Source organism: Lactuca virosa, chromosome 4, assembly GCF_052849685.1.
Source record: "Lactuca virosa cultivar CGN04683 chromosome 4, Lactuca_virosa_CGN04683_v6, whole genome shotgun sequence".
Taxonomy (NCBI): domain Eukaryota; kingdom Viridiplantae; phylum Streptophyta; class Magnoliopsida; order Asterales; family Asteraceae; genus Lactuca; species Lactuca virosa.
This window is the reverse complement of record NC_136429.1, coordinates 212,967,231-212,983,707: the sequence shown is the minus strand read 5'-3', so window position 1 is coordinate 212,983,707 and position 16,477 is coordinate 212,967,231. Positions and strand designations below refer to the sequence as shown.

The 16,477-nt window shown below is 37.6% G+C and overlaps 1 protein-coding gene across 1 annotated transcript; it reads right to left on the bottom strand.

Annotated features, from left to right (window-relative positions):
* Positions 1-15,640: 15,640 nt before the first annotated feature.
* Positions 15,641-15,967, bottom strand: LOC145105571 (uncharacterized). The gene has a single exon (XM_079042654.1). The coding sequence runs from the start codon at positions 15,965-15,967 to the stop codon at positions 15,641-15,643; it is 327 nt and encodes a 108-aa protein (XP_078898780.1).
* Between the last annotated feature and the right edge of the window lie 510 nt (positions 15,968-16,477).

The following is a 16,477-nucleotide window of genomic DNA, read 5'->3' as shown; positions in this document are numbered from 1 at the left end:
CAAGTGTTGTCGGTGTTCTTCCTCACTTCGGGAATAGACAAGTATATCGTCGATGAACACGATTACGAACTTGTCTAGGAAGGAATGGCATACCCGATTCATCAGGTCCATGAATACTGCCGGTGCGTTGGTTAGACCAAAGGGCATTACTACAAATTCGTAGTGACCATACCGAGTCCGAAATGTTGTCTTAGGAACATCACTCTCGTGGACTCGTAGTTGATGATACCCTGATCTTAGGTCTATCTTGGAGAAGTAGCTGGCTCCTTGAAGTTGAACGAAGAGGTCATCGATTCGAGGAAGAGGGTAACGATTTTTGACGGTGAGTTTGTTCAGTTCGCGGTAGTCAATACACATCCGGAAGGATCCATCCTTCTTTTTCACGAACAAGATCGGGGCTCCCCAGGGTGAGGAACTCGGTCTGATGAATCCTTTGCTGAGCAGCTCATTGAGCTGACTGATAACTCCTGTATTTCTGCTGGCGCTAAACGGTAAGGGGACTTAGCTACGGGGGTAGCTCCGGGGATTAAGTCGATGCAAAACTCGACTTGGCGTTTGGGAGGAATTCCCGGAAGCTCTTCGGGAAAGACATCAGGAAAGTTGCAGACTTCGAGGATGCTCTCGAGGTCTTTAACTTCCTGCTTCTCGTTAATGACATGAGCTAGGAATGCATGACATTCCTTTCGTAGAAGCTTCTAGGCTTTAATGCACGAAATGATGCGGAGGTTTGAACTGAGTTTATCGCCATAGATCATGAGAGCTTCGGTAGAGGGAAGATTGAGACGAATGGCTTTTTCGAAACAAAGGATATCAGCACGATTGGGGCTCAACCAATCCGTACCGATAATGACATCGAAACTCTTAATAGATACAGGCATAAGATCGATAGGAAAGGAATGATTGCCTAAGGTAAGAGTACAGCCTATTAATATGTCGTTCGCGCTTTCTTTCTCTCCGTTAGCCATCTCGACGGTGAACGTTTCGGTTAAAGGTTGGGATTTACATTTGATTAGATGTTTGAATGCATGGCTAACAAAACTCCTCTCCGCACCAGAATCGAAAAGAATGCATGCATAAGAATTGTCAAGGAGGAACGTACCCGTAACAACGGTAGGGTCAACAACTGCCTCCTCTTGCCCCATGGATAGAACTTTCCCTGTGTTGTCGGTCGATGCTGCTTTGGGGCAGTTTCTCCTGAAATGCCCGACTTCCCCACAGCCATAACAGGCTTTATCGACACCTGCTCCAGAGGCCTGAGCGGTTGGTTGGACTGGTGTTCTGCAGCTTTGAGCCATGTGACCCTTCTTGCTACAGTTGCTGCAGAGCGTTTCACGGCATGGGTCGGGGATGCGATGACGATAGTTGCATTTTCCGCACCAAGGGAGGGTACCAGTATATCCACTGGTAGGTGCTTGAGTTGCAGGAGCAGCGGTAGGAGTAGTAGCAACATGAACTGCCACCGTATGTTGTTTCTTGGAGGGCTCCTGCGAAGACTGGCCCTTTTACTGCTTCCAGAACTTTCTTTTCTCACCACTCCCCTTTGCTGGGTCAGGATTAGCAGTCACATTATCGAGATCAACGCCGGGATCTATGAGAGTCTGTGCCAAGCACTTGGCGCTGTCATAAGTGTTTGGCCTGGCGGCCAAGACATTCCCTTGAGTTGGGGGCGTCAATCCCCAGATATATCTTTCAATCTTCTTGCTCTCTGGGGTGACCATTCCCGGGCAAAGAACTGCTAGGTCTTCAAATCTAGAAGTGTAGGCAGCAATATCGGAACCCTTCATCTTTAGGGTCCAGAGTTTGTACTCCAATTTCTGCATTTCGCCTCGTGGGCAGTACTCAGCCAGCATGAGCTCCTTCAAGCTCTCCCAACCCATAGCATTTGCTATTGGTAGAGTTAAAGATTTGACCCGACCATTCCACCAGGTCAATGCTCTGTTGGTGAAAGTGCAAGCAGAAAATTTCACCATGTTAGCCTCTACACAGGAAAAAATTTTAAAGATTAAATCGATCTTCTCGAACCATCGAGTCAGGGCAATAACACCTCCATTGCCGTCGAACGATGTGGGTTTCGCAGTCATGAAGTCTTTATAGGAGCACTCCTTCTGGTGCGCTTGACTCCCTTCGGGATTTTGGGGATGAGTACCACCTCCCGACCCGCCAGCTCCGCCAGGATTAATCTGTGACATTGCAGCAGCCACAGTAGCCGTAACAGCTGCCTGGAACATGGCGGGATCGAACTGAGGAGGTGGCGGTGGTGGTGGTGTGTTGTTGTTCCTTCTGATGGGTCTTCGTCGGGGAGGCATCTTGTTCTAGAAACAACCAGGAAGAAGAGGATGGTAAGTCCTCTGGAATCGAATCAAGAGATATGAAGCAATATATATCTCACTATGATAGCTAGAGTGTTCTACTAAGCGATAAACAAGGAAAAGCTACCAATGCAAATAAGTTATCACTAAAATGAATGAGTAGTAACACTTGGAAGAGAATCTCTGCAATGAATTTGACTCTGATAAAATACTTCTATAGTATTTTAGGTTGTCTGATTTGTTCTAACGACGTCTTGTTGTATGGATACTTGGTAAGTTTTAGGCCTGCTGCAACCCCACAGTCACTCCCAAGCACATGTTGGTCATGTATCGAATGAATATATTTGATCAGGCTATATTGACCCTAAACATGATTACATAACTGCCCAGGTTTGACCGCAGTGTCCAACATCCAAATACTGATGTTTTGTTCTACCCATAATACTATTTCTGGTATGCGGGTATGTTTGTATATTTTTCGTAAAATACTTATATTTTAAAAGCATACTTTTAGTTCAGAGCACTTCAGCCCCTTAGTGTTTATAGTTGTATACCATGTAAGGTTCGGTATACTTAGTTCACTATAAACAATAGCTCTGATAGCAATCTGTCACACCCCCGAACCGTCAGAACGGACGGCGGAAACGACCGGGGGCGGTTGACTTCATGTGTAGTATCACAACAATCATATCATAGCAATCAAAGTAAACACAACCATTACATTACAATATGACTATTTACATTTTTTTGAAAACATAATTTGTACATATCAGTATATTCAAAAGTAACAAAAGATAAAGACGAGACTCCAAAATGCTTCGTCTTCTCCAAAAGCTGGCATAAGTACCTGTCTATAGTTGTCCTGAGAATACAAGCAGTTTTGAAAACGTATCAGCATAAAGCTGGTGAGTTCATAAGTATGTTTTTGTATTGAAAAACTAGTCACTAAATTTGTAAAATTGATTTCTTTTTATCATAAGTAAGTATCATTCGTGACTAAAACCTTTGATATCAAGTTTTGAAATATGTATGTATGCTTTCCAAGAAAATCCCATATTTTCTAACACGTTTGTAGATTACTGTATGAAAAGTATGTTCCGTTTGAAAACCCTGGTTACCTGCAGTATGAATAGTAGTTTTATTACTCAAATAAAACCAAGAGTTGGATCCTTGGAGTATCCTCCAGTAAGTAGATAAGTAGTTTTATTAAATAAATAAAACTATTGAAGAAGGAAATCTCGTAAACAAAGCTTAGATTATACTTATTGTGAGTCGTATAACCATACTAATATGACCCGTGACCTCCTTGACGTTTCTTCAGGCGTCTTACGATTACAAAATTTGTCAGCCCAGGCGTGCCCGCCTAACTGTAGCTAACAGTTCAGGTGTGGGATTGTCGGCCCGAATAGATCTATTCACAAATTCCACGCTCTCCCTCTAGGAGACTCTGGTTATACTACCGGGGAGGATTTATTGGTACCCCGAAGGGCATAACGAAGATAGATCTCACAATCCTGTATTAACTAGTTTACATATAGTTCGGTTGTTCTCGAGTTCGAAATCGTTGTATACGTTGTAGAGTATAAATAATTATACACAAAGTAATTATTTAGTAAGATACTCTTGTTATTTGTATGGATAAACTAAATCTGTCATAGTTTATATGTTTCACTTTGCATGGAGTTTGATTCTGTAAAACCGGTAATGAAATCCCCAAACTATACCTATTATAGTTTGACTGGTAAGTTGTGTTCATGCACTGTTCTGAAAACTATGCAATTATGTTTAGAAAACGCCCCTTATGCTCCTCATTTTACAAAAGGGATAAAGTATCTAAATGTTTAACGTAAAACCATTGTAATTGCATCAGTTTTTAAGTTGTGAAAACCTTTATGTATGGCTTGTATTCCCCCTGAAAACGTTATAAAAACTTATAAAAGCGTAGGGGTATGAACTCACAGTTTAACGTAGGATTCGGGTGTACGATCGGTTACGAGTGCTGAGTGTTAACTGATGTTTCGTATGCAAGAGGATCCTATTAACATATAGTACACATATATGTATTAGATTAAGGTATTCCATGACAAAACATGACGGGAAACCACCCTAAAGACTTGGAAATGCTTGAACTAAGTGTCGGGACCCTATATGATCAAACGAGGGAGGTGTACGGCCATAAGAGTGTGTGTGCGGCCAGGGTGTGCGACCAGGATGTGTGTGCGGTCGTACATGGGAGAGTGCGGCCGTACAGAGGGGATGTACGGCCGTATATTCTTCATTCATGCCCAAAACGTCGATTTTTAGGTGTTTCAAAGCCAATACCAAGTCCAACTAGCTGATGGAGGCCAAACTCTCACTTTGGAGAGTCTTTAAGGTGTGTACGACCACCTTATGAAGGTGTGCGGCCGTAGACCTTCAAGTGATGAAGAACACGAAGAACTTGAAGAGTTTGAGGCTTAGATCAAGGTGTCTTACCAGTATAACAAGTTGAATGATGGAGTACTTCACGTTTTTGAGGCCCTTAGAGTGTTCTTGGATGAAGTTTCTAGAGAGAGAAAGTAGTGTGCAGCCAAAAGGGAAAAAGAGTGAATGAAGGGGTCTCCTCCTTTATATAGAGGTGGGTGTATGGTTGAGGGATGGGTGTGAGGCTGCACACCCATGTGTACGGCCGTACACTCCTCCCGAGAGAGTGTATGGCCCGAATGTTGTACTATGACTTGGTATTACTCGTCCTAGAACCCAAACTTTGATTGTGCGAGGCTTAGAACGCTTTATTAAACCCTTAAACAGTGTTAAAAGGTGATAAAATCGAGTTTAATATTGATATAAAGATCAATTGTACAGGATAAAAGTTCCGGGTTGTCACAGTTATGTACTTGGTTTGTAAATTGTTTTGAAAATTATGCAATTATGTTTCCAAGATAAAAGTGTCCCTTATGCTCAACATAGTACAAAAGGGATAAAATATCTAAATATTTTATAAAACGTGGGAATCGTTTGACTGTATCAATTGCATAAGTTTCAAACCCGTTAAAAACCTTTTGTTTTGGTTCACAAAATCATTTGTGTTTGGCTTGTATTTTCCCCCTGAAAACATTAAAAATCATAAAAGTGTAGGGTATGAACTCACTGTTAGTTGTGTACAAGCGTCGAATCAACGAACTGAAATGAAGACCCTCGAGTTGTAGTGTGTGGCACTTAACGGAATCTTAATAACAACTAAATACATATATGTATCTAAATTAGCGATTTCGGTAGATAAAGTGTTAGAAAAACACTTGCTGTCGGTTAAGGATTATTACCGGGACTTGATTGAATCGAGGAAAGTGGGTTTTCAGTCTAATGCACTACTTAGGAAGTGTTTACGGCCGTGAATGGGGTTTACGGTCGTGAAGGGAGTTTACGGATGTGAACTGTTTACGGTCGTGAACTGCCTCTCGAAGGGTTTACGGCCTTTGAAGGTTTGAAGTGTGTATGGCCGTGAACTGGTTTACGGTCAATGAAGATTTGCAGACTTGAAGGGTGTACGGCCGTACACTCAAGAAAAAGGATGTTGGATTCGATGAAAAACGTGTTCTAGATGCTCCAAATCAACTCCCAATGACAATTCTCGATGATTTTTAGAAGGATAAGGGTGTTTTTGGGGTTTATGGTCAAGAGGTAGAGAGAGAAGGAGAGAGTTTTCGGCCCGAAAAAGTGCAATGAGGGGTAGGGAATCGTATTTATAGGGGTTTTCATGGTCGGTGGTGGGGTCCACCCGACGTTGGCCGTAAACGAGTGTACGACCGTACACGGGTTTACGGCCGTATACTCACTTAGGCCGAAAACTGTTTGGTTTTTCAATAAGATTCGGGTTTTTCATGCGATTTTGGTTCCGACTCGTATAAAAATTTAATTATATAAAACTAGATGATTTTCTAAACCAAGAATTTTGACAGGAACTTAATAAAATTCAAATTTTATTAACGAAAATCGGATAATGGAAACGGAAAAAGGTTCGGGTTGTCACAATCACAATCACTGATTACTCAAGGTATTCCTAATCTATCTCTTTTCGCACCTATTTCAAGTGTCGATGTTTTTCTTCCACCTTTTGTCACTCAAGTTTAAACAGCCACAAAATCACTTACATTCGAACATATTCTACAACAGCCAATTACCACTCTTTTTCAATCTCAATCCACCAATACACCAAAACCCAATTCCGATGATGAAACAGATGGAGGAGGTTTCGGAGCAACGTTTGATGATCTTCACTTTGATTTGGAAGAAGAGGATATACCAGATCACATTTTTGATGTCTGGTAAGCAATGTAAAATTCTGAACAGGAAACTTAACTCTATTCTACAATAACAAGTTGATTCTGGAGCAAAGAATTCGGTTTCAGGAATAGAAGTTGATGTTAAGTTGAAGGCAATGGATCTTCGAATGCAGTGACAATTGCCGATTGTGGATAAAAATAATGAGTTGAGGGTCAAGACTCAGGCTGATTCTATTAACTCTGAAATCAATGATCTTCTTCTGGTAGCAAAATAATGTCATGTTCTTTTTGTTAAAGATGTCAAGACCGTACGAGAAGATGTCAATCGAAAACTTGAGGAGCTGAAGGTTGAAATCTCAAAAGAGGAAAATGAGCTGAATTCCAACTATTCAATAATCAAGTCGAATGTTGACACCATAGCGGTTGCAGTCACAAAGATTGTTGAATGGTATCAATCATTAACTCCTAAGTTTGAAGCAAAGGCTAAAGAAGATGGTCAAATTTTCGACAAGATGGGAGCTTTGCTTAGTGAACTGAAAGAATTTGTATCAAAACATGCTCCAACTTCGTTTTTAACTCCTGAGTTTTTAACTCAGAAGTTACACAGTTTGGATCAAGATATTCAGAAAGTTGTTGCTCCAATTTCGAAGTTTGGCAGTATGTTACCTACTGGTGCCCCACCTGTTGTCACAGAGGTGCAAGGGGGAGAAAAAGAGAAGAAAGCTCAAGTAGGAAAAACTTCGAAGTTTTTGAAAGAAGGCAATGATAAGTCCACAACTGTCGAAAAAGTGATACCTACTCAAGTTTCAACAAAGGTAGTGTCAACTCAAATTATCACTCCAATAGTTTCGAAAGTCAATACAATACAAGCCATCAAAACCACAACAAAACCTATAATGAAAGGAATTGTGTTTGGTTCAACAACTGAAGGAGGGAGTTCAAGTTCTTCAAAGCCAAAGATTTCTGAAGCTGAAAACGATAAAGGGAAAGTAATTGTGATTGAAAAATCAAAAGAAGAGAAGAAGGCTGAGGTAGAAGCTGAAATGGAGAAACAGAGACAAATTCAAAGCATAATGAGGCTTCGTGAGAATGATCCACCACACATGGATAAGGGAGATCCTAAGAAGTTGCATAGTTACGAAAACATCAAAGCCAGAGTGTCATACAATCAAATGTATGCATTCCAGAAGAAACCACGAAAGAGTTATTCTATCGAAAATTCTGATATGAATCAACTTGATTTTCCTGTTAACGAAATGATGTTCATAACATCTCAGTATAAGGTGATAGAGAAGTTCAAGAATGAAGATGAATTTCTTCATATGAAAATTAAGTTTCATGCTGTTGTTGGAAAGGAACAAGATGAAGTTTGGTCACTCATCAAGATCACAAGGGTGATGAGTATTACAAAAGACGTTATGTTTGAGAACATGATACAAAGCTTTCGTTATCATGTTGTTAGAGCAAACAAGGTTGCATGTGGTTTCTCAATTGCATATTTCCTTCTCATGAACTTGAATGATCTTATTCAAGTTGCTCTAATTTTTAAAGACATGGATGCTTCACAACTTCAAGGAACTGATAAGGAAATTTTGAGACTTGGTCTTGGTCATATCAAAATTTTCATAGAGAATTACTATGATTGTCTAGCCTTGACTGATGTTGAATTGTCAAGTGCACTTGGGTAGGAAGTAAAAGTGGCTATGGAAGTGTCGAAGTCACAAGCTGAATTGAAGAAATATGTTGATGGGGAGATTTGTTTAAATCCTTTTGGATTTGTCTTTGCAGGAAAAGATAAGAATGGGAAAGCTAAAAGATTTATGTTTCAAGTAAATGAAGTGGAAAGCTATAGTACAACTCAATATACGAACTTCATGTTTCGTATGAATAACTGTAAACAGAACAATGATGGTGATAAAGCAGAGCTAAAGAAGGTTATGAGTTTGTATTCGGAGATTCGCAGAATGATGCATTTTGTTGCACAGATTCTCACCAATTGAGAAGTTCGACATTATTACAAAGGAGGAGATTGTAAGGACAAAAATACGTTGTAATATGTCGAAGTCTATGTAATAGATGCTTTCGTTACTTTCATTATGTATTTGCTAAGGCACCTTTTTGTCGAAGCCAAATGCTAGCCTTAGTATTTTTTGTATGCTTTACTGTTTTCCTATAAATAGGAAATATTACTTAGAGTTAGATAAGAGTTTTGGGAGTCTGTCTTATCTAATCTCTCTTTGTAATCGTGAAACATAATTGAGCTGAAACCAGATCTTATTTACTCTCGGTGTTCTTAATTCTCGTAATGTTAGGTGCAAAGTTATCCATGTATGGCTTTGTAAATGGGTTGACTTTTGTAGACCCACATGCATGTGGTGCATTAGCCTTATGACATGAGATAGAGAGTGAGAGAGAGATATGTAAACACCTCTATATAAGGTGGGTTCATACCAATTATCGAGGTGTACTTGAGAGATGTAAAATTGAGAGTGTTAGTGTGTGTTAATTATGTATATTTAGATCGATCCTTTTTTGTAACACCTTACATAATCGAATGTATCTCTTAAACACCGAAATCGCCGTGTTCATTGTGTGTTATTTAATTCCGCATGCCAAACCAATGTTCATAATTCACTACATTTGGTATCAGAGCGGGTATTCGAAGATCAACATCATTTTTTGAAGAACGATTCTCGGTTTGGCAAAATTTGTCACAGTTGGAGCATTTTTGGTGCGTCTCTCTCTATGATCTCTCTTAATCTCATTGAATCGAGCGTTATGTTTTTTGAATTTTGATCGGTTTGTTTCGTTGGATCTAATCCGTTTTTACCCCATTGATGATCCAATTAATTTTTTGTTAAAAGATCAAGCCTAAGAAAAAAAAATCTCGTTACTGTACATCATTCCAAAATTTGTTCATATAATATTCTTCAAAGTCTAATTTAATTCGAGCCCAAATGAACATAATATGTTACTGTTCACAAAAGCAATTGATCCAGATTTCAAGTTCGTTACTATTCACAACATGATTGAGCCCACTATCTCATTTCCAATCCAGTTATCATTCCTTTTGTGTGTAAGTCCACAAATCTATTAATTTGATTGAAATGTCAATTGTTGTTCATCATTTTGACTTGTACACACACAACTTGTTCTTGTACCATTGACTCATGGTTCTTCATGATCAGATGTTCTTGAGTTCTTCATCTCGTTTTCTAAATTTTTTTCTCTTCTCAATCGATGATGAATGTTTACTGTTCAAATAGAATGTTCTTGGAGTTGTATTTAATTGAAGTCGTTTAGAAAAACGTCCAGTCAACACCAAATTCAAAATCAGATTCTTGATGAATCTGGAATCGACTTCTAGTTTGTTGTTCTATGTTTGATTTGTTTGAGAAATCCAACAGGAAAGCAATATTAGAGTTGAGACTATGAATACAAACTGAGACTTGAATCTATTTCGAGTTAATACCAAAAAGCGAATGTCAATTTCAATTGTGAAGAAAAAGTATGTTGATGATTTGAAATTGAAACATATGGAGTCGGTGGATTGAATGAAAAAGAAGGTTTCGTTACAGACGGTGTTGGAATTGATTGTGTGATGGGTTCGTTTTTGATTCATTAATTTTAGAAATCTTGATTGTGAAGGCTATGAAATCAGTCGGTGGTGTCGATGGATGTTGGATTCGTTTTCAATGGAAGGTTGTTTGATAATCGAATTAGTGTTGGGTTACATAAAAGCGAAGCGTGATGAATGAAAAGCGAAAACGAAGTCTGTAATGTTTAGTATGATTGGGAATTTGATTTTGGAATCTCAAAATTTTCGTTATCGATGGTCTAATGAAAACGTTCGTGACTGGAAGTAGAAAAGAATTTTTTCAAAGTATCGAAAATTTGGGTTTGACGATAACGAAGATTTTGATGATATTTTCGAAGGTTTTGGAGATTAAGGGATTAACGAAAGTTTTGATAACGAAATGAGAAGAAAATTTTCGTTATTAAGGCATGAAGATGAAAAAGCAAAACATGTTGTCTGTTAACGAAACGAATTGGGGAAATAACGAATCGAAGGTTTTGGAACTGAGTTGGGGCTAAAGAACGAATGTATAGATTTTGTGATGATTAAGTTGTTGTTGGACAAAAAGCGAAGTTGAATGATTAAGAGGTTACTGTTCATGATTAAGCATTCGACATGCTTCGTTTTTGTTAATCGGTTGATATGAAAAATTTTCGTTAAAATGGTATTGTGCTGTGAAAACAATCTTCGTTACCTGATTAACGAAATGAAGATGAAGTTTCGTTATCTGCATTTAATTTCGTTAGATTGGGGAAGAAAACAATCATTTTCGATTTTGGTCCCTGCATTTTTAACGAAGTGGCACAAATGGTCCAATTTCGACAGTTGGGGTAATTTTCGACATTTTTGGTCAAAAGCAGAATTTTCGAAAAGGGTCCCCGAAGTTTCGAAAGTTTGGTTGTTTATACCCACTTTCGAAAATAGCTTCATAAAGCTGAGAAATTGCAGAATTTTTATTTCAGGCCCCTGCAGTTAATGTGAATTGACGCTTTCTACCCAGTTTCGAAAAAGGGGGAGAGTTTCGCATTTTTGGCTGTTTTGGGCGCACCGGGGCACTGCAGAATTTTGAAATTGACAATTTCTACCCAATTTTGAGAAATTTTGTCAAAGGCGGTCCGTGAACGAAGCTAAAAATTGAAGATTTTTTGCATTTTCCGGATTGAAGCAAAAAGTTTATGCCACATGTTAAGGGGGAGTTTTGGCAAGAAAAATTCCTAATAGAGCACGTTCTCTTTCCTTGATGGTTTTACAATCAAATTTCCATTATAAAAAGGGGGAGAAATTTATATGGAAATTCGAAGTTGAATTTTTCATATTACGCGAACTTGAAGATCGAAGTGACCTTGAATTTTTGAAGTTTATGAAATGATGCAATTGGAGATTCGGAAGTGATTTTGGTTCGAGATGGGTTTGAATTAATTGAAGATTTCCGGGGTGTGTTTTTATGCTCAACTATAGGGTGATTATTTGGAGTTTGAGAAGCTCGTGATCATTTGTTGATGCTCAGTGTGTATGGTCGCACATCCAAGAACCCAAATTGAAGAATCATGGGAAAATTTAATATTTGAAGTTCATCTCAACATGTGTCACGCTTGAGGCTCGGATCGCGTAGTTGCTCGATTTTGGAAGATTTGAAGTGGGTCATCCATTCCTAACTTTGAGGGGGAGAATGTTAGGTGCAAAGTTATCCATGTATGGCTTTGTAAATGGGTTGACTTTTGTAGACCCACTTGCATGTGGTGCATTATCCTTATGACATGAGATAGAGAGTGAGAGAGAGACATGTAAACAACTCTATATAAGGTGGGTTCATACCACTTATCGAGGTGTGCTTGAGAGATGTAAAATTGAGAGTGTTAGTGTGTGTTAATTATGTAGATTTATATCTAGATCCTTTTTTGTAACACCTTACATAATCGAATGCATCTCTTAAACAAAATCACCGTGTTCATTGTGTGTTCTTTAATTCCGCATGCCAAACCAATGTTCATAATTCACTACACATAGCAACATCAAAATGTTCTTGGGATGGCTGTTGATTGAATTGACTCAAATATTGAACCGAGTAAGCCAAGTCAGGTCTTGTATGAAGAAGAAAATTATGTTTTCCACTTAATTTTCTGTACTCAGTAGGATCTTTGAGGGGATTAGGCATTTTAGGAAGAAGATGAACTTTGGCTGGTAATGGAGAAGAAACAGAAGTGTCATCTTTGATTGAGTATAAAGCTAACAACTCCCTTATGAATTTGATTTGGTGTACAATCATGCCATTTGAGACAGTTGTAAATTCAAGACCAAGAAAGAAGTTGATCTGTCCCAAATCCTTGATTTTGAACTTATCATCAAGAAAAGTTTTTAACTTTGTGATTTCTTCAAGATTATCTCCAGTAACAAGTATGTCATCAACATATACAGCAACAATGACTATGGAATCTTTGGTTTTCTTTAGAAAAAGAGAATAATCATTATGAGAGTTTGTATAACCTTGAACCTTGAGAGCATAAGAAATTTTAGAGTACCACTTACTTGATGCTTGTTTTAAGCCATACAATGACTTTTTAAGTCGACAAACAAGATGAGGAGAATCAACTTGAAAACCAGGAGGAATCTTCATGTAAACTTCTTCATGTAATACATCATGAAGAAAAGCATTATTCACATCTAATTGTTGAATGGTCCACCCTTTCTTTACATCCTATGATACGATACATCTTACAATATTGAACTTGACAACTGGAGAGAAAGTATCATGATAATCTATTCCTTCCTTTTGAGTGAATCCCTTGGCAACGAAGCGGGCCTTATGCCTTTCAATTGAGCCATCTGCCTTCTATTTTACTTTGTAAACACATATACATGTAAATGGGTTTCTTGCCTTTAGGAAGTTTAACAATATCCTATGTGTTGTTTGATACAAGCGCTTGAAGTTCCTTGTACATTTCTGCTTCCCAATCTTTATTACATTTAGCTTGATACTAAAAGGTTGGTTCAGGAACATGTAATTTTGAATGAAATGCAAAAGAACGATTGATGTTATGTCTTGTTGGTGAAGTAAAATTTTCATCTGGTATACACAGATTGGTGATAGTATGATAACAAATATGATCAGATCCAACATGATTGCATATGTAATCTTGAAGTCTTATTGCTGGTTGATATATTCTGGTAGACCTTCGAGTTGGAATTGGAGAAGGAATGTGATCATTTGTATGTGAATGTTCAAAAGAAGGTTCAGGGGTATGATGGGAATTTTCAATAAGATCAGTTGAATTTGTTGGAATATTCTGGTAGACCTTCGAGTTGGAATTGGAGAAGGAATGTGATCATTGGTATGTGAATGTTCAAAAGAAGGTTCAGGGGTATGATGGGAATTTTCAATAAGATCAGTTCAATTTGTTGGAAGATGAGAAAAGGATGAATGTATAGGATGTTTAATCATTGAATGAAGAGGAAATAAATCCTCAAAGAAAATAACATCTCTTGAAACATGGATATGTTTATTGACAAGATTCAGTACTTTATAAGCTTTTTGACCATTAGGATACCCAATAAGAACACATGGATGAGATCTAGACATGAACTTATCACATCCAACAGGTGATGTAACAACAAAGCATAAACATCCAAACACCTGCAAATGTGAAAAATTTGGTTTCTGTCCCATTAGAACTTCATAAGGAGTGGCATTGTGAAGAATTTTTGTCGGGATTCTGTTGATAAGATGAACAGTAGTCCTGACACATTGATTCCAAAAACCAGATTGAAAGTATAGAGATCATGCAAATTCTAAAATGTGCCTATGTTTTCTTTCAACAAGGTCATTCTATTGAGGGGTGTGAGGGGTAGACTTTTGGTGAAGTATGCCCATGGATTGAAAATATGTAGTTCCTTCATGACTTGATCCAAGCTTAAAAGCATTATCCGCTCTAATGATTTTGACAGTTCTGTGAAACTAATTTTTAGCATAAGCAACAAAATTTTTGATCAAGATAAGAGCATAACTCTTATGTGAAAGCATATGGACCCATGTATGCCGACTATGATTATCTACAATGGTAAGAAAGTACTTGAAACCATCATGAGATAAATGTTTGTAAGGTCCCCAAAACATGAACAAGATCAAAAGAATTATCAGTGACAGAAATGCTTTTAGAAAAAGGATTTCGGTGTTGTTTAGATTTGAAAAAATGTCACAAAACTCAATCAATGAATTATCATATTTATTAACAAGAGAAAGCAATTGTAACTTGTTAATCGAAATGTGACCAAATCTTCTACGCCATTTCATAGTAGAAGATGACAATTCATTACATTGAAACAAGAATTATTCATAGAATGTAATACAGAAAAACAAAAGGAAAGACTCTTTTGGATTACATGATGATGAAAAACATATAGATCAATGATTCTTTTGCCAAAAGAGCGAAGTGCAACTTTATTCTTTACTAAAGGATCCTGCAACAGACAATTATTATTAGTAAAGATGGCAAAATTTTGATATTGAGAAGTAATCTTGGGGATAGAAACAAGATTATATTTGAAAGAAGGAACATATAAAACGTTTTTAAGAACAAGAGATTCATGTAATGGCACATTACCAACAAAAGAAACAGTGGTATCATTGCCATTAGGAAGACCAATGAATTGAGTCTGTGAAAGTGTAGACAATGATAAGAAAAGAGATTTATTGGAACAAATGTGATCAGTTGCTCCAGAATCTACTATCCAAGATAAATGTGGTTGTAATAGATCTGATGATTTGTAAACATTCGCAGCAAAGTGTTTAAAATCAAATCTTGTACTTTCAGGTTGCATAGCTCCATCAGTAAGAGATGAACCAAAAGGGATTATGGAGGATGTAGAAGCAATGGAATTGCTTTCAAGAAGTTGAAGCAACTGTTGATATTGATCCTGAGATATCATTGGAGATGAAGTATGAACCACATTCTGAACTGTAGATTTTGGCTCTTCCTTCTTAGTTTTAGTAAACCTGAAGTTTACAGGAAATCCATTGAGCCTGTAGCATTGAGCTTTTGTGTAACCTGGCTTTTTACAGTGATTACAAGTTAATTTCTTGGACAGATTCTATGAATCAGATGAAATCTGCATAGCAAGAGAATCAATGGCAATGGATGAAGGAAGATTAATTCCTCTTTGTCTTTCTTCTTGAACAATCAGGGAGTAAGCAGTTGAAACAGTAGGCAAAGGCTTCATCATTAATATTTGTCCCTTGATAATCTTATAAGACTCGTTTAATCCCATAAGTAGTTGAATAAGTCGTTGATCTTCAAAGAACTTGTTGATTGTAGTAGCAGCTCAACAAGTACAATTAGGAATTTATTGAATGATGCAAATTTCATCCCAGATCTTGGTGAATTTAGTGAAATATGAAATAAAATCATCAGCACCTTGTGAAAATTAGTATATAACTGTTGTTGCATCTGATAAATGACAGCACCATCAGATTGCTCATATAGTTGATGTAATTCATTCTAGATTTCAGATGCAGTGGAGAAGAAAAGAACGCTATCTGCTATTTTCTTTGAAACAAAATTTAAAATCCAGCTGATGACCATGGAATTGGCACGATGCCAAGAAGAATAAGTAGGATAATTGGAATTTGCTTGAACAAGAGTAACATCCACAAATCTGAGTTTATTGTTTGCAGAAAGTGCAATCGTCATGAATCTCTTCCATGAATTGAATCCTAAACCATTGAAGACATTGGATACAAGTATGGAGCATGGATTATCTAAAGATTCGATGAAAAAGGGACTGGATGCATCGATTGTGTTGGAAGAAGAAGAAGAATCCGCCATTGAAAAAGAACAGAAGAAAAATAAGGATCGAATTCAGTCTGATACCGTGTTATCTTTCATTATTGAAGAAACTTTGAGAAAAGGAAGATGAAAGAGAAGATGATATTCAATGATGTTCGAATCAATCTCATTACAATCATCTAACTAAACTATATACACTGACTCATAATTAACTGTCTCTAACAAACAGATCTAACAAACTTCTACACAAAAGTATAATAATACCCTTCAACTAACTATTATTTGATAACAGAGTCTAACAGTATAAAGCCGATTGCAAGTGCCCTGACCGATCCTTCCTCCCCGATCGGAATTATATGTGTGTTCGAAAATTCCTGTTCATATTTCGATCAATTCAGAAGATCGGAAGAGATCGGAGTTCAGGATTACTAAACGCGGGTTGGAACAGTAATTCGAATAGAAACTCTGTCTTTGTACTGATCTCGCAAATGATTTGATCTCACAGATTGGATTCGAGTTTATATTTCTGAAACGAATGAATGAGATTGA